General features: G+C 35.2%; 2 protein-coding genes across 2 annotated transcripts in view; one reads left to right on the top strand and one right to left on the bottom strand.

Annotated features, from left to right (window-relative positions):
* LOC145668315 (prostaglandin reductase 1-like) overlaps positions 1-9271 on the top strand; it is a 70134-nt gene extending 60863 nt beyond the window's left edge. The window contains exons 8-10 of the mRNA XM_081736042.1: positions 1258-1369; positions 1899-2017; positions 8959-9271. Coding sequence (XP_081592168.1) covers positions 1258-1369; positions 1899-2017; positions 8959-9072 — 345 coding nt within the window. The 3' untranslated portion in view covers positions 9073-9271. The remainder of the gene's footprint in view (positions 1-1257; positions 1370-1898; positions 2018-8958) is intronic.
* Positions 9272-14898: 5627 nt separating this feature from the next.
* Positions 14899-24762, bottom strand: part of mRpL45 (mitochondrial ribosomal protein L45) — a 37069-nt gene continuing 27205 nt past the window's right edge. Inside the window, exons 6-7 of the mRNA XM_081736041.1 lie at positions 20504-20653; positions 14899-15306 (exon numbers count right to left, since the gene is read on the bottom strand). Coding sequence (XP_081592167.1) covers positions 15034-15306; positions 20504-20653 — 423 coding nt within the window. The 3' untranslated portion in view covers positions 14899-15033. The remainder of the gene's footprint in view (positions 15307-20503; positions 20654-24762) is intronic.

Here is a 24762-nt window from a genome sequence, read left to right as displayed (position 1 = left end):
AATATACGCAGTTCTTAACCCAGAAAGCAAATGTTAATCCAATGTGATACGTTTCAAAGGTTAGTTTCATGCGGAGTTGCAGCGATTTCTCTTATTTTATTATTATTATCTCTACTATGATTTATTATTCGCTTATTATTATTATTATTATTAATAATAAATATAAATCCGATATTAACATTTTAAAATACAGCAGTGTATAATCCAAAAAGAACAACGAAATTATCAATACTTACCACTGATAAACCTGTTTCTCATCTGTGACGTCATAATTGATGTATCTGATATTTCGATAATTGATAACTGATACTTCGAAGCGCTGATCACTTTGACTCAGTAGTACTTTTTTATGTATTACTGCAAACGAAAGGTTCTCTAGGATATTATACCGTTATATTCTCGAAATTATGTTGTCAATATATTAAAATCCGGGAAAAATTACTTTGGTAGTGATAGATCACCTATCATGTACCAGCAGTATCACTAAGAAAGAAACATAAAAAAATAAAAAAGATCCTGTTGCGTGAGCTTGCCGAGTCAACTTTCGTAATTGGAGTTTCCATTCCTTCGCCCGTTGTTTTATACACGTTGAAATGCACTAGGGTGGTATAAAATGGAAATAGGGCGGTATAATATTCAGCTATGCTCACGCACTATTCTCTGCTTCCATGACATTGCGAGCTTTCTACCTTGCCATACGTAACTTCTATCGGACAATAAGTTTAGTTTTTTTCAATTATATGCAAAAATCAACTGAGAACGAACTACAATGACAGCTTAAGTTGTCAGCAACACATAAAATTACACGCTTTTATCAATTTTATCTCCTCTATTTTTATTTACTGTCAAAATAATTAGAAAGAGGACAAATGACACCTAGAATATAACTATACATGTCTAGAAAAATATTTTTTACATTGAAATAATTTTGTATCCAAACCTTATATGATATGTCCCATGTTATCATCAAAGACTCAGGAACTCTTTGTTCACTTATATATGTTTAATTTCTACCTGCACACTTAGAGATACGGTACCTGAAGTTCCTTTAAATTAAATCACTAAAATATTTCATTTAGACGATCTTATACTATTTATAAAATCACAACTGAAATCACATTAAATTGTAGACACTGAACTTCTAAACGGTTAAACGTTGCGCGATATCCCAAGTTCGGTTTTTACGTAGGCAGATTAATCATATGAGGAAAGAGAACTTATTAAATAAATAAAATGTCGCAAATAATTCTTTTCTAGGTTGGGGGAATGATCAGCTACACAATTTTGACTCACATGAATGACTTCGGTAGGATTTCAGTCTGTGGTTCAATTTCCAGTTACAACGATGACCCACTAAAGCTGCCTTACGGTAAGTATATCACAGTAATGGATAAATTTTCGCAGTTTTACACTAGTCAGTAGGGAAACTGTGTCTTCACTGAAATCAAATGAAATCAAAGATTTACGTATGGAAGTTAATTTTCTTTTCATACGTTTTATTTTATCGGCTTATTAAATTTTAAGACAACGTCCCACAATGAGTATGAAAATGAATGTTAATTTGGTAGAATAATAGTTAGTACGATAAAACAGTATAACACAGCAAACGGTTTTTATGTTCCTCAAAGCGTATATTATGAGACATGTGTTCAAACCAATAATCTTGAGCTCCAGTAATGAGCATTCTGCCTATACAGAGTCGCTGCATCTGCAAAATTTCAACATGACACTCTATTCTATACAGTATGAAGTTGAAGTTTGATTCTCTATAACGAAAAGTCATTTGTAGATTGCACAAGTCACTAAATTATTTTTCACTTTAATACTATATGTTATGTTTTACTCATCATGAAATTTTCCAAAACAAAAAACACACTAAATAGATATTCACTATTTAGTTCCACAGATGCAACCATTAATCCTGAGGAAACAGCTACGAATGGAAGGATTTATTGTATCCCGTTTCGGTGCCAGACGACTTGAAGGAAACAAACAAATGGTCCAGTGGATTAGAGAAGTACGTCATGATTACAATTCGCTATCTCACTAACCATAACATTTATTACTGTACAATTGATGCGTCTATACACTTAACTTATTCCTTTCCTCAATCTTATGTCCAATTAGATCTTGTCCCAATGTCCTTTCTAATGTGTCACTATATCATTTGAACTATAGTAAATATGAGAGAGAAAAAACATGACTTAAAAAATAAAATCAACTAAAAATAACATGACTTAAGTAGTACCTAAATACCACTAGTAAATATCAAAACAACGCTCCCTAGGAGAATATTGAATACTTCTTAGTAATGGGCTTTAAGGCGATGTCTACCCATCATCAGAGGCTTCACAATCTCCATAAGGTAACATGTAAAATTTAATTCATAAGTATCTTACAAAATACTGCACTTAGAAACTTGCAATTTTCTATACGAATGCCAAAGAGCAATACAAAGGAGATGGTTATCTCAATTTTAAACTTAATGACTTAGATTAATTGCATAATTACTTCCGTAATGAGATAATCACTACTGCAGGTAAAGGATCAAGAAACCACTTTCATATCTCATAAATTACTACGGGTGACATTCTTTGAAGAACACATGCTGGGAAGGAATGCATTGTGGCAATTTGAGGAGCGAAACTCATGTCTACCACCTCCATTTTCATAATCATTTACGTCTTGAGCAGTCTCCCTTCCCGTCCCCCACCCCCACTTCCCCACTGAGTTTCTACAACTTCACGACCGCAACTATCTAAATTTGCCTTTTCGGTGGAAGGTGTTGTGACTCACGTGTCAATAAAATACTTCATAGAACAAAGATAATGATCTTTGAAACCTCAGCATCGAACATATGTTTCCGATTGCTTTTTTTTTTTTTTTTTTTTTTTTTTGCTTGAAGCGGACGGATTCTTCTTCGAAGCAGTAATTTTCACCTCTGTCACTCACAGCTATACAACCAAGAAAAGTATAAATGTTTCATATTTACATATCTTCTGTTTCCTGGAAGGATAGATTTCATTTCATTTTATATTATTTATCATAAAAAGCAGACAGTGTGATGTTTCTGTTGTTAGAACGGATTAATTGTATGCAGCGGTGGCAAAAACCAAGTTTTCCTTGTTTGGTTTCTAAATAATTAGAATTGGTTTACCTACTCCTTTTTATATTTACCATGCCCGTGTGTGCATGTGTGTGAAAAAAGAAAAAGTGAAGAACTACTTGATGAGTCATCACCAAATTTGGTCAAAATATAGTCGAGAGTTAGGAATTGAATTTGTTATTAAAACCACCTACTCAAACCGGAAATGGTTTAAACAAACAACTTCTGGTTTGATCGTTGATCACCATAGATCGAAAACGGTAATATGTAGCGGGATCCGGTTTTCTGCTTCTAAGAACATATTTAATTTCTATTATTAACTCTCTACTAAAACCGAAAATGGTTCAAATCAGCTATAATTTCTGGTTTCAATAAATATTGATCTACATAGAGCGAGCATAGATCTACATCGGAAAAAGATAGATAAAAGCGATTTCCTTCAATCGAGCATAATGGCGTAACAATAGCCTTTGGCGCCCGTAGGCAAAATCCCTAGTGGCGCCCCCTATCGAATAGGCCCCATGCATGACCATCTATAACTTATGCTTACGCACAGAAACGGTCATAAACCGAAAATTATCAGTGGGAGAGTATTGACCGTTTTTCTTTTTATATCGTTGGAGTAACTTATGTCTTTTAAAAGTAAACTGGACAGAGTGTAAAATATACTCATGTAAAATTCGGACCTTTTTGCAGTGGTAGTATAAATAAACAATAATGTATCAACCAGTATTACCAAAAGGCTTTCATATTAATATATAGCATGTTACGATTTTACATAATTATAAAATTTTGTGAAACCGCTTATAAGCATTTTTTTTCTATTTTCAGTTTTTTTTTTTTTTTTAATTTTTAATCGACAAATTGTATACAAAATCAGAAGTGTTTCTCCCTTTTGCTTATGCGAATTCTTTTATAAGATCAGAAATGCTCAATTCATGAGCAAAATTTTCACGGTCAAAGTGTATTTTTGCCGCCTCTCCCACCTAATCCTAGCCTATATTTAACATTTTATTACAGTGATATTAAAAAAATACGTTCGAAAATTTATTTTGGGGTGCTCGTTTGGGCACCCCGCGCAGTTGCCCAGTTTGACCGACGCTTGGTGGTTGTGCTTGGTTCTCTGTAGCTGCGGTACGTGGCAATAGCACTGTGTCTCATAATCATGGCAACACTTTTTAACTCGTTTCAATCCAGATTTTATAGGTCCTAGAATCTATCATAATTGTTGAAGCCTGTTGCGCAGGAGAATTTTATTTAAAGTTAGTAAGCTCAGTATATGTAAACTAGGACTGATACTGTATTAATACAGGATGATTCATTTCTTAATCATACAGTGCCATAACCTCGACGAGTTTACAGTAATGCCAATAATTTGATACGCAAATGTAATAAACTGCGAGTGAAGTAAGCAGGAATTTTTATTCTTGCCATGTTCAGAAAGGAAGACCGCGAAAATTTGGTGCTCTATTTATATAATTTGTTCCTTTTTTTATTAAAAACTTGGGACGCCCCCTAATATACCGAAACTCTGCGCCTGTAGGCAATGTCTACCCTGCCTCCTATATTGCTACGCCATTGATCGAGCAGCTCTCAAACGTGTACCTTTCCTCTTTAGTTGAAACCTGAAGTCGTAGAAATTAACAACTTCCGGCTTCAATAGTGATCTCCATAGAACAGTAATGGTAAAAGCGAGAAGCGGTTTTTTGCTTTCTATTCAGTGTTTTAAAAGAACTGCTATCTTCTGTCTTAAGCCTCTGTTCAAACCAAAAGAGGTGGAAATCAACTACTTCCGGTTTTAACATTGATGGCTATATAATAAAAACTGCAATAGAGAACAACAAGCGGTTTTCTGCAATCAATTAGGCGTCCCAAGAATATATTTCGTCTCTAGCCTAATCTCTCTACTAAAACCGGAGATGGTAGAAATCTACTACCATTTCCAGTTTCAATATTAATTGTGAAAATATCCTACCACAGAAACTAAATTCCTTTGCGTGATGTACACGTGGCACTGCTACTTGTATTTGAAAAATTTTCTTCATTTTGCGGATAATCGTGGCCTCTATTTTTTTTTTTAAAGAATAAAGTAATCCAAACTCGAGGTCATACGTAAACTAGTTTTACAAATGATTTACCAGCAGAGCACAAATTATTTATTAGTCTGCCCATTCAGCACTGTTCAAGATTGAATAAGCCGAACCAAGTAACGCGTCTGAACAAGTGATTGAGTTTAGAGGATAAATATATAAGATTATTTGCTTGAAGTTAAACCTACTTTAGATTTGTAATAAGGAATAAGAAATCTTAAACATCTGAGAGGTTATTTGGTTCACACAGTTACAGTTAAGAAATAGATAAGAGAAAAAGATAGAGTGGCTTAGAGCCTAAGTTAAGATAAAGCGGGAAGTATAAAACCTTCCATCATGCTATTTTGTGACAACCAATTAGGTTACATAATCTCCAATAAAATTCGTAAGCACTTACACATTTTTGTAATGAAAGTCGTGATTATGAGCGAAAAGAGCTAGTTGACCTTTGACCACGAGTTAGACCAGTTTGCGGCCACTTCTTGAGATTGAGACGGAGCTCAGTCGAATTAGCACCCTCAAATTGCAGTCATTCAATAATAAAAAGAAGGGGTCATGGCTACAACACTTTTACTTTATTTAGATTACATATGGATAGAAATAAGTTTTTTTTTTGTTTTTTTTTTAGCCCGTTCTTATGTAACAGTGGGGTTATGAAGGACAGGACCTACAATTTAAAGTGGGTTACAAACCACTAATCACTTTGAATCCGAGAGAAATTGTCCTCTAGCTGGGCTCAAATCTGGAACCTCTGATTACAAAAGTGACAATTCCACAGACATCCACGGAGAACACCTGATAAAGATATATTGTACCGATCTTGCATCTACTGTACTTATGAATATTTTAAGAGTCACTTCACAAGGAAAAAAAAGAAGTGAAATCAGTACAAAATACACAAGATACACTTCATTCCTCCAAGTTAGTTCACAAAGTCAGAAATTTACCGACCTAATTTAATTTGCGTATAAATATAAAAAATGAATAAAGATATGAATTATTTGAGTTTACTTCGGTTCTGAACCATTTATATTATTTTATTGGTTTAAATCAATTGTTTGTTTAACACACACACATACAAATTCTAATTATATGTATTTATTTGAACTTCAATGGGAAAATAATTTTGGTTCTCACACAGCGGAATAGGTATGAAGTTCGTAACCCGAGATGCACTATGTATCCTCACAGGGTGTTCGGAAAAAACATCAAACAACTTAGGGAAATTAATCCTTACATGAGAACATTAAATGAAAGTTACGGGTCATAGCACTAAAAGATTCTCGTTTAAATTTCTTGAACTAAATCATATTATACTGCAATGAAATACAACAAAACTTTAAAGGCGTTTTCGGAAAACTCTAAAATATTGCTCGAGTTATTGCTTTCTTGTAACGTTACGACCAATTTTCTGTGGACAATATCTCTGAAATAACGCAATTGTGCACAAAGGTTGGTCTATAGGCTTTTTTATGTTTTTATCTGAGGATTCACTTCCCGAAGTTATTTTTTGACATCATGTGCATATATTATACTGCTTATTTTCGAGTAACAAGAACTAGAAATGTTCGAGGCCCTAGTTCCACTTATATTTATTACGATAATCTGAACACTTTAGAAAATCACTCACGTAGTCTAAATTATTGTGACATTACTACGTCCGTTCTTTATTAGCTTGGTTGGTTTGGTGGGTTTAGAGTTTAGCGTCCCCTTCTGCGCCGATGTTATGAGACGTGAGCCTTCAGTGGAATCTGAATCCTTGGTGATGTGTTAAAATTTCAAGACTCCCCCACCGGGTATCGAACCCGAGATACGCGATCCAAAGGTGCGCGAGCTAGCCACTAGATAGACGAACCGGAAGGGCTGTTGTATATTTTTATTTTTAGAATGTTACTTACGTATGTTTATTCACGAAAAGCTCAATCCATCGTTTCTGTCGAATAAATAAAGTTGATTATTTTTATTACTTTCAGAAAATTATTTAAATAGCTAACGTTGCCAGAAAGTAGAAGTAGCTACCCGCCACGAATTTCAAATCCCAGTTACTGGAGGGAATTCTGTAGTTTGTATCCATGCAAACGTCTTATACAAACTTAGTGCTGCGAAGGAAAGCTAAATTTCAACCATGATCTGTATCAAATTGTTGATTCTGCTCTCCAAAGTATACACTCCCCCCACCCCCTTCCTATTTTCTACTGTTGAGGCAGTGTTATTACAAAGAGTTGAAACTTACTAGTATGAAATTAGTGGCTATCAATAATTATCTAACTAGAATTATTAGTAATGAAGAAATTGACGTTCTCTACCTGATCTTTGGTTTCGCAGTATACATCATACAACAGGAAATTGCAAGAAGCAAATATTTCAAATTGTCTTATTGAAAGCGAATATTCTTCCTATATCAAAGCAAATATTCTTCCTTTGTGACGTTTACAGAAAATCTCCGCTCTGCAGAAACGAAGGAAAGAAATGGGATTAGGGTGGCACCACGCGGCGTTCTACCACACCCATTGGAAAAGTACTTAAGAGGGAGGAGGGAAATCCCTGCCTGTCAGCAGAACATCTGTTTGCGAAGATCAAATTGGAACACACAATCTTCAATATATAGTCCTTTACAATTTACTTTTAAAAAGTTCATTACTTTTGATCTATTTCATTAAGCGTGAAATTGAAGCAACCCTTTAATTTTCATTATTTTTCTGTACACATAAGGAAAATTTTAAGTTGTTACGTACCATATTTCACTAGATATTCATGAAGTAAAATTTACATATTATCTTATGGGGACTGAGAAACCACTGGTAAAAGGTATAAGATCCCCTTAAATGAAAGCTACATTCGATAGGGCAAGCAGTGTCGGACATATTAGCGCAAACTTAAAATTTGCCCATTAGGATATCATATGACAAAAAAAAAAAAAAAAAAAAAAAAAAATCTAACACTGGGAACGGGGGATTTCATTTAAAAAATAAGGGTATCAATTTATTTTTATGGGTGCGAAGGTAACTGTTCCACCCGTAAATGTAGAGCGCTTTGAGTTCCGTTGTAGAGACTTGATAATGATGGAAGTCCCGTTTCGGCGTAAGGAATTCAGAAGATACAATGGAAAACTGAGTTTTCAACTTGTTTCCTGTTACATGCTCCTTTAATGTATGACCCCCCCCCCCAAAAAAAAGTCGCATATGTTTGGTGTACCACATGAACGTGTGAAGGGTAGCGGTAGTGAAATGGTAAAGCCCTCCTCTCTGGTGCATCAGGTTCTGGTTCGATCCTAGCTCTTGCCAAATGACCTTTTGTGATGGACAAGCACAATATGCGTGAGTTTTCTCAGGGCTCTCCTATTTCTTCCTACTTTCTTCACTCCCAATTTCATTCATGATCATCATTGCAGTCTCTTTTAGCTTCGGAGCATCATTGTGGAACGTTAAAGAAAATGAATATGTATTATCTGTAAGCATCAATTTATCGCTGCCTGATAAACATAAGGATGGATTAAAAAAATAGTGTTTTACTCAAATCGGATACTTCGATAACGTTATTTCTAATTATTACCAAATATCTGGATCACAACTTTATTATAACCATGTATTTTTCTTTATCCTTCTCTCTTTAGTGACTTAACTTGGAAAGTAATTTGATACGCTGATATAAGTTCATATAAAGAAATAAGGTTGTAAATTTTTAAAATTAAAATCTAATAAATAAAATTACAATAAATATTATTTGTTTACCATTTTTGCTAACCATGAAATTTAATTTCAGGGTAAACTGAAGTGCACGGAAACCATAACTAATGGACTGGAAAACCTTCCTCAAGCTTTTATCGAAATGATGAAAGGAGGAAATGTAGGAAAAGCGCTAGTGAAATCGGCATGAAATCCCTTTTGACTCAACAGTAGTAGTTCCCAGTATATGTAATATGTGCTATCCTAGGCAAGGAATAATTGATGACAATTACAACCAATGGTTACTGGATAAGAAGGCCTTCCCTTGAATAAATATTTAGAATACAAACAACTGAGATGAAGTTTATTTTGTGACATCTAGTACAAATTAAACAAGTAATTGGAAGTTATTAATTTGACTATTTATTATACATCCTTAAAAGTTCATCACACTCTTTTCTCATTTCCTTTGGCCATACTAGAAACCTGGTCGCCTAATAGTGACTCGAACTTCCTTCAAGGGGAAATATAATGTAAATAATAAAACGGAATTTATTAATTGTATTATTTCAGTACGATATACACATCCTTTTGCTTAATAAGAATAAATTCTGGACAAAGCAAACAGTTACTATTACTATCTGTGATGCAGTTTCGGCGCTGTATCATTGGCTTCATCACACATCAGAAATTACGACATTGCAGACACTTGTAACACAGAACAGTAATAATAAGGGTTTACTTTGGCCAAATTTTATTTTTATTTAAGCTATACTAATTCCAAAGCTAGAGTGAGCTCCAATTTGTGTACAGCAAGTCAGTAAACCAAGTTTTTTCAATATCTCGTTAATAAAACATTTTATTGTATATCAATAGTGTTTTGAAACTGAGTGCATACATTTCATCCCACTCGATTATCAAAATTACGCTGAGCGAAATAACTCTATTGTATGTCAAGAAATGATGTTAAAGCCATGAGGTACTGAGAGGCAGGAATTTTAAAACATTTTTCCTACTATGGGATTTTTTTTTTTTTTTTTTTTTAATATGAAATCCTGGCATCAACGCTTTTAAAACAAATCTGGTATCTGTGACAACAGCATACATAAAAATGATCATTAATAGCGATAATTAAAAAGTGAAATATTTCCTCGACATTTCCACAAGTTAAAACACAAACTCCAGGGTGGGTACAGAAGGGTAATATTTGTCTGCTCTATATTACAGCTTTCCACAAATTTATGTATATATGATGTAACTGCCAATAAAAAGAATGTTTGTGAGTCCTGGGAGCATAAGAGAGTCCTCGTGGCTATACGGTTAGCACATGCGCCGTCAGCGCATTGAGCTGAGATCCATTCCTGGTGAAAGATAATTTGTTCACATCCCGCATTAAAGTCCGGCTCAAACCTCTTTACGTTCAATGGCGTGCAGGTGCGGCGTGGTCGGATTTCGCTTCTTTTCGTGTACAGGTATAAGGTGAAACATTAACGCGAGAAATTAAGATACTGAAAAAAACAAATTCCTTCTTACAAATTTATTAACGCTATAGTGACATATATATCATAAGGACATACCTTTGAAATTGTGTTCTCCTAATCCAGGAACACAGGTATTAGACAATGTCGCCCAATTTGCATTGGATATTTTGAAAAGGACGACACGCCTTAAACGTCAGGAGCTTTGAGCCGGACTGTAAGCTATAGATCCACGTCTCACATATCTTTGGTGTTGAAAGGGACGTTAAACTTTTTTTGACACTTGTAAAATGACTAGAAAAGGTTTCATTATGCAACACCATGTAACAAATTTTAACTTTCGGTTCGTCCTTGGGTTCTTATGGTTACTTTCCAACTTATATAGCCTCAATTTGATGGAAAATAATGTTCACTTTTTTGTACAAAGTGCATTGGTTTTTATTTTTAAAATCATGCTATTTTAAAAGGAAAATTGTCGACCTTCAGTTAAAAATTTGTAACTTCATTGTATTTTACACGAAACAATCTATATCTTACTGTACCAAGAAATGAACAAACTTCCAAGTGGTAGAAGTTATACCAATGTTGAATAGAAGAGGGAAACCAAAGCCGCATAAATAATGAGAATTTCGTTATTTTCTCCAAAAATGTAACTTCTAAACTTTTTGTACTGGTATCCCTGATGTTCAATGAAATTAAAATAATAGTAAAAAATATATTTACTCAATATAAGCATATTCCTTAGTTTGATCATGATAGCCATAGTCTTTGCACTAGGTAATTTCCCTCTCCGAAAATCTGGTTAATATTAGATTTCTTGTCCATCCACTAAAAGTATAATAATAAGAAGAAGAAGAAGAAGAAGAAGAAAAAGAAGAAGAAGTGGTGCCAATGGCGAAAAACAGCTTTCCGGCCGTCAGTATTACAAGTGTGTGTGCTTTCTACACTGACGTTTATATGATACATTACTCTTACGAACCAATGACTCCATAATCCCCATATTATTTTAATTATACTGTCTGTGATTTCCAGCTGGTTGGATAATTGGTTAATTTGGAGTTTAGTGTCCCGTTCAGCACCGAAGTATGACGTGGACCTACAGCTTAATGTGGGATTTAAACTATATGAGCTGCCCCCAGGAATTGAATCTTGGTCTCCTGCATCGAAGGCGCGTGCGCTAGCCTGTAGCCACGAAGGAATTATTCTCATACCGTTAGAAATTCTGGAAGCACTCTCCATACTCCTCCAAATACGCTCCCATGTTATCCTTACATGTTTCAAGAAGTGAGTGAAGAACATGAAGCTTGAGGGATATCTTGCACCCTGTTTTACCATAATTCTTCACGAGGTTTTTAACCAGCCGAACATAGTTCTCTGCCGTACGATTGCGTAGGAACTCTTGAAGAACTATGACACAGTTCTTTCCAGCGTCTCTTTCTGTCTCTGTGAGTATCTGGAGAAATGCTTATTCACTTGCGGATCTGTAAAAACTTCAGCTTCTTTGTCTCTTGACAGCTACAAATACATCCCTATTAGATGCGAGAATCCAGCAACTCGTTATCTAGGGATTTTACAAACTGTTTAATAATCACCAACCTAATATGAAGGGAAGCATTAGCACATTTTAAGGATCCACTACTGGCTCAAATTTAACGTTTTGGGTTCTCACGATAAACTTTGTTCGTCGGTTTCTGAAGATCCCCGCTCCTCTGATGTTTTCTGTCTTTCAGGTGAAAAGGCTACAAGATACTGGAGGTTGTATTTAAAGCGAACCATGGATAAAACTTATATGCTTGGCAGTATATTTTTACCACGTCTGCGTTTTGCTGGGTTCACCATACAGAAATAGCAATTCGTACTGTGATTGGCGGGTTTTTGCCAAATTTACGGTATTGCGAACTTAACTTACCTGTTAAATATAACGTAAGTTGACAGTAAATGCAGTATTGGATGTTTATCCATTTATTAGTACTGATGTACGTATACACTTCTAAAGGTCATACCGTTCAGTCGCCCAGACCATGAAAAACAAAACGCAAAGATACTATTTCCTCGAAAACAGCTTTAACGATTTGTTTATATTTCATAAATAACATGCAAAATCAGGTCGTTTGCTCTTGGTAATAACTTCTTTTCGAATTATTCTCTGAAAAAAAAAAAAAAACGCGATTTTATTTTATTAAAGTCCTTCAATATGGCATAAGCTTACTTCTCACGAAAAAACCAAAGGGTAGTTTACTCCTAACGGTGAATTATCTAGGATAGTTTTCTATAAAATGACTTTGTTCGCATTTCATTAAAGTCCTTACAATGTGGTGTCAGTAATTTCTCACAAAACCATCAACAAGGCATAATTTACCTCTGTGATTTTACTTCATGCACAATTTTGTCAAAATCAGTTTTTTGGTAATTTTGTTCATGCAATTGTTTGCCTCCCTCCCCCACCAAAAAAAGAAACGCATATGTAAGTAATAAAAAAACTTCGAACAAAATATTTTAGTTCAGTTCAACCAAATTTATTGCGTCTATATCTCCAATCCAAATTCAGACTCTAGCAAAGATTCAATCGGTAACATAACTGAAACTCTCTACAATGCGACTGAATTACGTATTAGCTTCTCATATGTACCGTTTTTTCTATTTTTTTGGTAATTTATTTATTTAGTTTTCATTTCCGCTTCTGAACATCTATGTTTTAATCCTATAATGAAAATCTAGAACATAATGCACTCCTAATCAAGAGAACATAGGGAAACCTGTTCGCACTGTCTCCTTCGCAATTCGCAGTGTAAAGAAAATGTACACAAGTGATAAATTTGGGTAGTGATAATAACATGATTAAATCTGAATAGTTTCATAGATACAGTACAAATTAAGCAGGTAGACATTATTGTATCAGATAATCCAATTCATCAAAATGAATGCAGGAACACTTCAGCGTGTGTTCCTGTTGCGCAGAAAGAGGTTCAAACTGTTTTTAAGCTCAGCGTTGCCATCTTGTGAAGAACAGAAAAATAATCCAATGCGTGTGTTCCTGTTTCGCAGAAAGGGACATTTTACTTTTTATATACGTTTGTGGAAAGCCTGTACTTCACCAGAAGTACGCCGATATTTGTATTAGATGTTGAGAAATTGATTCCATTGTAATATTATCACATATCCAAATTGTAACAAAAAATTATTTCATAAATTATTGTGAAAGTCGCCACACCGTAAAATGAAAGGAACAAAAAGATAGTGACAATGGAACATTTAAATTTTGTCCACGTCTATTTTCATATACGTTATATACATTGCACGGAGAGTATTTTGGACATTTTTTCAACTCCTCTTCTGCTTATTGCAAAGCAAAACTCAATCATTTTACACACTCATGCTTTAGCAAATCAAGAAAAGAGATGAAGATTGTTGCTTCCAGTTTCATGTGCAAGAATTTATGACTGACTTTGAACAAGCGGCAATAAACGTTACAAGAGAAACAGTTCAGCATGCGATATTACGCGTTTGTTTGCTTCATTTTAACCAATCCATATGGAGAAAAGTACAATATAATGGATTGGTTCCACTTTACAAGGCTGATAATAATGTGAGGAAATAAAATAGGAGAGCAGATGTACTTCCACTCGCTCCTCTTAAAGACATTCCTGATGCATTTCCATATATATAAGACGATGCACCAGACATTCCAGAGGCACAAATTTTCCTGGACGATTTGCAAACACCTATGCAACCTTCCACCCGTTAATATAGCAATTTTGAAAGTTTACTTCTTTATATTGAATTTGACTCCTTACATTGTACTAATTATATTTTTATTAATGTTTCATGGCAATAAGAAACCAATTTGATAACAGCGATAAAAGTACGAACCATGCCGAGGTTTATTGCCGCACTTCAAGTTTAAGAGGAAGTAGACATAAATCATTTCAATATATACAGATTCATTCTACTTTTGAAGCAAGCACTGTCCAAGAATGGGGCTACTGGAAGCAGGCAATTTAACTTTCCAGAGAAGATTGTGGAGACGTTTAGACAGTCGTCCTCGGGCTCTTAAGAGTAGGTTTAGGTTTGGCGAGGTTGGCCTTATTCCATACTTTAATGCAGTATATCACTGCATTCATTCAGATAGTTGAAATTGCAATCCAATGAAAAAAGTGATATTAAGAGTCTCACCTGTATACTAAATTTATTACGTAAGGTTCATGCCATTATTGTTTATTGCGTGTCTGTGTGTTTGTAATTCGTTTTTATTGCAGTAAATCACGATTGCACTTGTGCAACAGGCTCTTTTGCGAGCCGCACCTCTTTGGATGTATGTTGGTGTTTTGTTCACTTCACCAAATATTTCTAATATTGAGGTCCTATCAAAACTTTTCATGCGATTCTGCGAAACAGGAATGGGTAAGCCTGGCACGTTGCAGAGATTCTGTGAAACAGGAGGTAACCACACTTCAGAACACATTGACAAGATTATATTTATCGACGACTATTTTAACTTACATTATCTGAAGAAAACACTTTTTGTTCATCATCTGAAGCTGAATTATACTAAAAACAAATTTTGAGCTCTATATATTTTATTTCGCCCCTACTCATAGGGATTAATAATTACAGGTACTTTAATAACATACATTTACGTAGGATAAAAACCCATGGGGTTTACTTTCAATCTAATTGGATGATAAATAAATTTTCTAAGCCGTTGCTGGAACTGCAGTTTCTTTTTCTTTTTCTACAACTTCACTAGTTTTCTCTTCAGGCTCAGGCGTTTCCACTTCCTCTTGTAGGAACGTCCTCATCAGTGGTTCTTTGGGTGGCATCCAATCGGGTATAATTTTACTATGTAATCTCCACTGTCCATATTGGTTTGATAAATGCTTTTCAAAAACTATGTATTCTAATACGTCTTTTGCCACTATTTCACTTCCATGCATAAGTCTTCCGAATCTGTCATAAATAGCCAACATCTAAAATACAAAAAGAATTAATTGCTAAATTCACCAGCACACTCAAAGTAAGTATTTTGTAAGGTACAAGAAGTTATCCTGTTCGAAAATGTAAAAAGTGATCACAACACGTTAAAGTAATGTACGAGAGCCACTATTTATATTTTGAGGCTTGGCAACACTGATTTTAGTTAGGTGCTATTTTTGTTTGCATAAAAACTTTTGACATTGTTGACCATAAGGTACTTCAAATGTTTTGTCAATAGCTTTATTTGTGCTGTTTACGTTGACTTCAAGATTGCGTGACAACAGAAAAATGGAATTAACTCGTGAAAATTTTCGTGCGATGATTTATTACGGTTTTCGACGTGAATTATCAAGACAAGAGTGCATCGATCAACTTATTTCCACATTTGGCGATGAAGCCCCGCCCTTTGCTACTGTGAAACGCTGGTATGACGATTTACTCGCGCACGCCATTCGATCACTGACGAAACTCGCGAACGTTGTCCAAAATCAGTTAGTTGTTATTCACGAAAATATTTATGCTGTGCAAAACTTAATACTGCAAGATCGTTATGTGACATATTGTGAGACTAAGGCAACCTTAGGCATTAGTTCCATCAGTATATATAAAATATTACATGATCATTTAGTTATGAGAAAGGTTTGTTCTCGTTGGATCTCACATAAGTAGACAAAAACTCGAAAAGAAGCTCGCGTCAATTGGTGCACACATGCTCAATAAATACAATGGCGGTGCTTCAAAAGACTATATAAGATTTTAAGAGGTGACGAATCATAAATATATGCATATGAGCCGAAAAGTAAACAGCAGTCGACTGTATGAGTGTTCCAACAAAAGTTGTTTGCGCTCGAAGCACATCAAAACAAATGGTCGCTTGTTTTTTCGGGAAAACTGGTCATGTGGCAACTGTGCCTTTATAAGAATGTAAAACGGTCAACTCTGAATGGTAAACAACAATTTGTTTGCCGGAGGTCTTCGGTCAAATACGGAAAACAAACAAGCGCCGTCGGATCATCCTTAATCAAGACAATGCGAGCTCTCACACATCTCGTCTAACAACCGACTATTTGAATACTCAAAAAATCGAATTGATGGGTCATCCGCCATACGGTCCTGATTTGGCACTCAACGACGACTTCTTGTTCCCGAATGTCAAGAATGACTTGCGTGGACGATTTTCGTCGGCGGAAGAAGCCGTTGATGCGTTCAAAAACCATATTATGGAGGTGTCTCAAGAAGATTGGAAAAAATGCTTTGACAAATGGTTCGAACGAATGCAAGTGTGTATTGATCATAAAGGAGAGTATTTCGAAAAATAATAAATCAATTTTCAATGACAAATCATTGTTTTTTCCTTGTTAGGCTCAAAATATAAATAGTGGCCCTCGTATAGTGGTATAATAATTACTTTATGTACAGTGGCGTGACGTGACACTTGGCGACTGTTACCGTTTGTTGATATTACAAGTACTTATCTCCAGTTTTTCAATATCAGAAAATCTAGTACTGTTTTCAGTGTATCAACCATTTTAAACTATAGGCATAGGCAACGATTTTTTAAGGGGAGGGGGTCAAATCCCATTTCAATTACCTTGATCTTTTTGAAAAGTGTGGCTCTTCAGGTTCTTCCATTTTTTTACTAAATATAATCGAAACCGTCTCTCAATGGTCTTAGATATTCTTCAAAGTAATCTATTTTCTTTCTGCAGTAACTTACATCATGAATTTTCTTTTGTAAGATATTTAATAAGTTTCTATAACATAAAACAGTTCAAATAAAAAATTGAAGTCAAAACTTTGAAGGGTTTGATAGAATTTTGCTGCACGAAGTCTGATTTGAGAATCCTATTCGTCGATGTTTTCGTCATGGATTTAAAGAGTTCTAACAGTTTATCTTTAAAGCTATACAGTACATCATTTACCCTACTTCTATAATTCCACCTTGTGTTTGAGGCTGCTGGAATACTTTTGTTGCTACATAATCCAAAGCATTTGTTCTTTTTGAAGACTTCGAGAAAAAAGAAGCGAGTCACGATATATATATATATATATTTGGTCTAGGAATTAATTCGTGCGAGTGGACAAGAGATGGCGCAACGAACGGAGCGTCCCACAGTTCCGTGTATCCACACATGTGTTGCAAACCCCTGTCATCGCGTATCGTTCGTAGTAAAGGGCAGTGGATTAAAGCGTCAACAACACCAGTTTGTAGTTAAGTGAACATGGCGCAATTTGTGCCTAATAAAGTGTTTTTGCGGGGTGTCCTGCTGCATTACTTTAACATGCAGAAAAGTGCGACTGAAAGTCATCGTATTTTGGTGGAAGTGTATGGTGACCATGCTCTAGCTGAGCGAACGTGTCAGAAGTGGTTTGCACGGTTTAGAAGTGGTGATTTCGGCTTGGCAGACCAAGAGCGAGCTGGACAGCCAAAAAAATTTCAAGACGAAGAATTGACAGCATTGCTCGAGCAGGATTCGTGTCAAACGCAGGAACAACTTGCAGCAGCATTAGGCGTTGATCAAACAACAGTCTCCAAACGCTTGAAAGCCGTGGGAATGATTCAAAAGATGTCACATTGGGTTCCACATGAATTGAAAGACAGAGACGTTGAAAGACGAAAAACCATTTGCGAATTGCTGCTTCAACGACAGAGCAGAAAGGGGTTTCTGCATCGAATTATTACGGGTGATGAGAAGTGGATCCATTACGAGAACCCTAAACGAAAAAAGGCCTGGGTGAAACCAGGTGAACCAGGTCCATCACAACCAAAACGAGATATTCACTGTGCAAAGGTTATGCTGTGCATATGGTGGGATATGAAAGGTGTGGTGTACTATGAGCTGCTGCAACCGGGTGAAACTATGAATGGAGAACGTTATCGACGACAATTAATGCGTTTGAAGCAAGCTCTGGCCAGAACACGACCAGAATGGGAGAACAGACATGATAAACTTATTGTTCAACATGATAACGCTCGCCCACATGTCGCAAAACCGGTCAAAACCTATTTAGAAAATGTTTTACCCCACCCGCCGTATTCACCAGACGTTGCTCCTTCGGAATACTACTTGTTCGATTGCATGAACAACGATTTGATTGGACAGCGGTTTACTTCTTCAGAAGATATCGAAACATGGGTCTCTGACTGGATCGCTTCCAAGGATGAGGACTTCTTTCGCCACGGAATCCGTACATTGCCTGACAGATGGGCGAAAGTGGTGGCTAGCGATGGACAATTATTTTTCTTAAGGTATTTATGTATTTTGTGTTTGTACTACAGCTTCAATGTGTGCGTACCAACCGCACGAATTAATTCCTAGACCAAATATATATATATATATATATTTTTTTTACTTACATTCTTTTGTACAGTCGACGGACTTCCCTAAAACTAAATTAAGCCTATAGGCATAACAATGAAACAATTAGACTTCTGTATATCTTTGTTTAACAAGAGGCTGCAGTTTCCTACCTCACCAAACATAATCGAAGCTCCATCGTATGTTTGAGCAATAAGTTTTCTGTATTGAAAATTAGTCAGGCGGTCAAACACAATTTGGAACAAACTATGGTATGATGACGACGATTGCACATTTCTCTTTCAACACATCAAACTGCATGAAAGTGCAAATTCAACTAGTAGGCCAGAGGCTAGAGCTGGAAATTTGCTGAATCGAAAGTATTCTATACTAAATTAAAAACAAAATATTCTCAACTTAATTAGTATAAATCCTAAATAATATTAAGTATTCGAATTAGAAGGAGCGCCGGGAAATATTTGCTTCTCTCTAATTGTAAGAAGTGATGTAAGCTTTATTATTATTATTATTAGTATTAGTAGTAGTAGTAGTAGTAGTAGTAATAAACTGTGTCCATTTCACTGATCTGTTCCTCACACTTCTCAGGCTGCATCTCTAACACTCTTGGAAGTGAATGAAATATTCGTATTCTGCATATCAAAAAGCCCTCTTGCAAAAAATTTTGTATCAATACTTTAATAGAAACAGGTACTTAATACTCAAATTTACTCTTCTCCTACCCTTTCCTAAATTTGTAAGTGAATGTGATTTGTATTCTGTGGATCATTTAGTAATATTTTGCTTTCATATCCAAATGGTTCAAGATATATAAATATTTTTTAACAGTCAGACAAACCTTACTTCCCTCGTCACATTGGTTTCGTCCTCCACCATTGCTGAGTAGAATTCCAGCATTTGTGGAACTGAATAAGATATTTATATACTTTATATTAAAAAGTTACCACATTTCAAATTTCGAGCTTTTAAGTTCAGCAGTTGGAAAAAAAAAATTCCCAGTGTCCACTATACTGAATTTGACTCTCACCTCTTCGGGTTGTAACTTTAAAAATTTGTGTATGCAAATGACAAACTTGTCTCCTGGGTATTTAAAACGCCTACGCACAACATATTTCGCTCCCGTATATCCAAAGATTCACTGAAATCTTTGTCCGCACTAAAATCTTGGTTTTGGCCTTCATCATCCACTACTTCAGGCAAATTTGATAAAATTTGTGTAAATTAACGTGTTTTTCGATTATTGTGTATCAAAATGTTCTCGTACATCAAGTTTCGCGTATAAAGATCATACAGTTAAAAAATAAATAAATACATAAATAATCTGCCCTCCGCTTCACCGTACTAAATTCGTAAGCGTGGATAATATATTCGCATTCTCTGAAGTAACAAGGCTCTTTATATCAACTCTTTTTTCTATTTTCTGTCCAACAGCTCGAAAGATGCATGAAATAATAGTAAAATTTTCCATATAATTGTCAGTTTTTCGCACCACTTTTACGTGTTCTACGAAGTCAGAAAGAGTGATGATAGGTTGCTTATAACCATACCTAATTTTCAGTGGACACATTAAAAGTACCACTGAAATTGGCCCAGTTATGTTGAGCCATTGCCAGCCAAACATACATAGGCCATCTGAGTTGTATTATATTACAAAGTGAGAATGTTCTGTTTTAAGAATGTACCACTTCTTAGAGAATTACATGACAGACAGTTTACGAAACCTTACATTATTATAATGTGATATTACTATAATGTGTTATTTCAGTATTTTCAGTATTATATTTACACAGTTAGGACAATTTGATTGTGGCTTAATGATCATTAGAAAACTGGATTATACTGTATGAGATGGCAAAGCAAATACAATTATTACCTGCTGAGTATGAAAGCGAACAGTAATTTGAGCAAATATGTTGTCCTTAGTAATTAACTCAGTGGCACGGACATGAACAACCCGAGGTGGCTCCAGAGATTGCAGAAACTTCCAGTGTATTGTTTTATCTCTCGCATTATCCATCATTTCCTGAAATTAAAATTTCTAATTACCTCTACATTTCTTTTTCCCTTTAGTCCCACTGAAACTTTTCTACTTAAGAGCTCTTCCCTATGCTTATCCTCCCCCCTTTTTTTAAAAAAAAAATGTTAGTGGATAACTTCAAAGCAATGAAGAATATCAAAAAGTAGAAGGTGAGACAGGTAGCATCTACAAAATGTCATTAAGTACATTAATAACTTAGAAAAATCTTTCTTCTAGATCAGAAATTTGGATACGAGTTTATGACGACTCAATTGTTGGGGACGCACATTTACACGGTTTTAGTTCATGTAATTGCATTTTGCGTACACAATCTGACTCACTTTCTAACTTTTTAGGTTCTTCATTATATTTAATTATTCAATATAATTTTTAAAAAAGTGGGGGCTGAGCTTAGTGAAGAGCCTTCATAACACTATTTTATTCGCTACTAACAATCCAAAGTTAGAAATAAAGAAAAAACATAGACACCATCTATACATTCAAGTATATACATAAGTATAGTTTTTATAATGAAGTACGTGCCCTCCTGATTAGACGCGAATCGCAATATCTCGGAAGCTAAGGTTAGTGCTTTCGACATGTCCATGTTTTTTCTCTACGTAAGGACAAAAGTACAATGTTCAGTTCTTGATCAGAAAAATTTTGGTAACATTCTCCCTCTTTAAAAATTTATGTACTATTATTATGGTTAGATGTTAAACAAAGAAATGTTAAATATACAGAGTGTTTTTCAATTTCGTTTACAACAGACAGAGAAAAATGTCAATATAACAAAAACTGGAAAATGGATTCTTTCCACGTTATATATATATAGAGAGAGAGATAGATACACATATACCGGATTACGTGGTGATTATGGCGTGATTCAACTAAATCCATTAGTTGAAATCATTTACAAAGTCAATAAACTGGTGAAAACACTATGGTTGATTAAAGATTCTCTACCAAAAACCTTTCTATCGATGCTCTTCCTTTACTCATCATACTAACAAGGAAAGGATATGAACCTGTCATCCGGACATCCGAATCAAACCTAGTCCATTCGATAAACACAACAAAGTTATGTTCATGCACAAAAAATTAGGTACCATGGACAACGGAGTAAGTTTCTGGGGCCAATTACCCTGTTAGTATAAAGAAAATCGTACTCGCAGCGAAACAGCGATTGCATCAAAACTGTTCATTGAAAAGTCATGGTTTATAGTTCATTCTCATCAGCATGAAACAAGCTTTCCAGACGAGCTATGTATTGGAGCCCCTAACGTACTTGAACAGGGAGTTGAGAGAATGTCGGGAAAATTCCCTCCAGAAATCCCTATCATTAACTTTGGACCCCACTGGAGTGGCCCCGGGTAAAAGCACACAGTCCAAATGTACCTCAAAAAATAGTATAGGGGATAAAAAATGTGTATACCAAGTTTGTATTGAAAGACGGAATACATATGAGGGAAAAGTTTGTATACCAGTACACGCTTTCTCCTCATACCTATTCCGTCTAGCAATGCAAAACTTGGTATACACATTTCTTATCCCCTATACTATTTTTTGAGATACATATGAATTGTGTGCTTTTAACCCGGGCCACTCCAGAGGGGTCCAAAGTTGATGGTAGGGATTTCTGGAAGGAATTTTCCCGACATTCTCCCAATTTTCCCTGTTCAAGTACGTTAGGGGCCCAATACATAGCACCACTGGAAAGCTTGTTTCATGCTGAAAAAAATGAACTATAAACCATGACTTTCCAATGAACAGTGTTGATGCAATATCTATTTCACTACGAGTCTACAATTTTCTTTATACTAAGAGGGTTAATGGGCCCCAGGGATTTACTCCGTTGTCCATGGCGCCTAATTTTTTGTGCATGAACACAACTTTTTTGTTTATTTGGATGACAGGTTCATGTCCGTTCCTTGTGAGTTACCAACCTTATATAAATCAGAAATACCAATTAGGCCCATAATATCTACGAAGAATGATCCAACATATTAAAAAAAGCCAAATGGTTGGGAAATTATATTACACAGAACACTAAGAAATTTAAATACACTATTTATAAAAGTTACGAATTAAATCGGGGTATATGCGCTTTGAATACTGCGGATCGATAAACATACCACAGATGTTTCATACGATTCCTTTAGAAGTTCCAATTCAATACACAGAGTAATGATTCAATGACCCAGAAATTTATGAAATCACGAACATATTAGGAATGTGTTCACAAACTAATTGTTTTACGTGTGGAAACAAATTACGTAAACACATAGAGGGACTGGCGATGGGAAGCCCCTTCACTCCGTTACTTGAGAACATAGTAATGAATCAATATGGAAGTCAGATTTCACAACTAGATCATTTCAAACGCGTGTAATAATATAGATGTGCAGAAGATTCCGTTTTGATTTACAGAAACGAAGGAAACTTACAAACGCTTCTCACAGAGTTAAATACTTTGTAATACACATCCTAAAATGAAATTTACTATTGAATTAGAAGAAAAGAACAAAATGAATTCATTATATACGCCAACTGTAGGCATATTAGACAATGGGCAATTGACACATTGCATATGAATCGTATTTCATCAGACAGAGGGATTCAAAATTGAATTTAAACACAGGCAACCTAGATAGACAATGAGACTTAATAATAAAAAACATAATTCAAAATATTTGCAGAAAAAAATCTGTAATTACGCACTGAAATTTCTACAGGAAATCAAACCTACTAAAGTCACCAGAAAATTCTTACAAATCAAATCCACAAATATAGTATACTTGATAGTTCCAGACAAGAAGACACTTACGTAGTAGGATGAACCATAGTAGTGTTCAATAAACTTTCGAAAAGAGGTTTATTAGTATACATATTCAATATTCACGAAGGGAAATTTTATGGAGAACTACTGGAAGTAAGAAGAGAAATGCTATTCAGAAGAAAATAATTAACGAGAAGTGGTTCCACAGACAACTTAGTTTGCTGAAACAATATGTGCTGAAGACAGGGTTTGAAAAAACCCGGGTTTTTTTGAAAAAGCCCAACCCACCTGGGCCCATGTGGGTTTTTTCGGGTATTTTCGGGTTTAATCGGGTTTTTTCGGGTTTAATTGGTTTTTTTCGAAATATTTCAATGTCTTTGGGGTAAAAGTGTTAAAATGTGATTTATATTTCAAGATTATCATTGTCACAACTTGCAACAATTTTCTATTCACTGCTGTTTTGAAAAAACGACCGCCATTTTGAAATTTTACGTTAGATAGCCGCCAAAATATATACAGCTAATTTAGAGTGTCTCGTGCTTATATTCTAAAAATTTCAACTTAAAAGACCGAAAATTGCACTTTGTAGCGTGGATACCCGCTATACTTTTTTAAAGACACCATTTTGAAATTGTACGTTGGTATGCTGCCAAAATCTGTACAGGAAATTTAGTGTGTCTCGTGCTTGTACCCTGAAAATTTAAACTTAAAATATCGAAGGTGGTACCTTGTAGTATGTGTGGTACAGGCAGACGATCGAATCATCCCAGAAGCCTCACTGACGTTTGCCAAATATGAACACCAAATATATTAATTTAACAGCGTAAAATAAATGGTTTTATTTGAAGGTCACTTTCGATACTTTGTGCGTTCAATTAGGTGAAATTCCCGAGCATTTGTTGCAAGACGTTTCTTTCCAGAAAATTAATTTAAAACAATTAACAAAGATATAATTCATATTTTATCTTCCAGCGTAAAATGAAATAGTTTTATTGTTGAAGTATTCAGTTCCGATGCTTTGTGCGTTCAATTGCGGGAATTTCCCGAGCATTTCTTTCGCGACGTTTTTCCCCCCTCGAAAATGCAGCTTTCTTTACTGTATATCGAAACTTCCACTAGTACGTAAGTTTGAATTCAGCACTTGAAGTAGTAAGTGTTAAGTAGCTTTCGGAACTCTGAGCATTAAGCTTCTTAAATTTGACAAGAATTTTTACGCTATTGTTGGTGTTGATTCTAAAGAACGCTTATTTGAAGAGTACCAACAAATAACTGAACTAAACTGTTATTGTTGGAAAACTAAATTTTACTGAAGAATAGGGTCTACTTGTGCTACCAC

The sequence above is a fragment of the Thermobia domestica genome, chromosome 13 (assembly GCF_964235325.1).
Source record: "Thermobia domestica chromosome 13, izTheDome1.hap1.1, whole genome shotgun sequence".
NCBI classification, from domain to species: Eukaryota; Metazoa; Arthropoda; class Insecta; order Zygentoma; family Lepismatidae; genus Thermobia; species Thermobia domestica.
The sequence above is the reverse complement of the archived record's forward strand: the minus strand, read 5'-3'. Positions and strand labels throughout refer to the sequence as shown.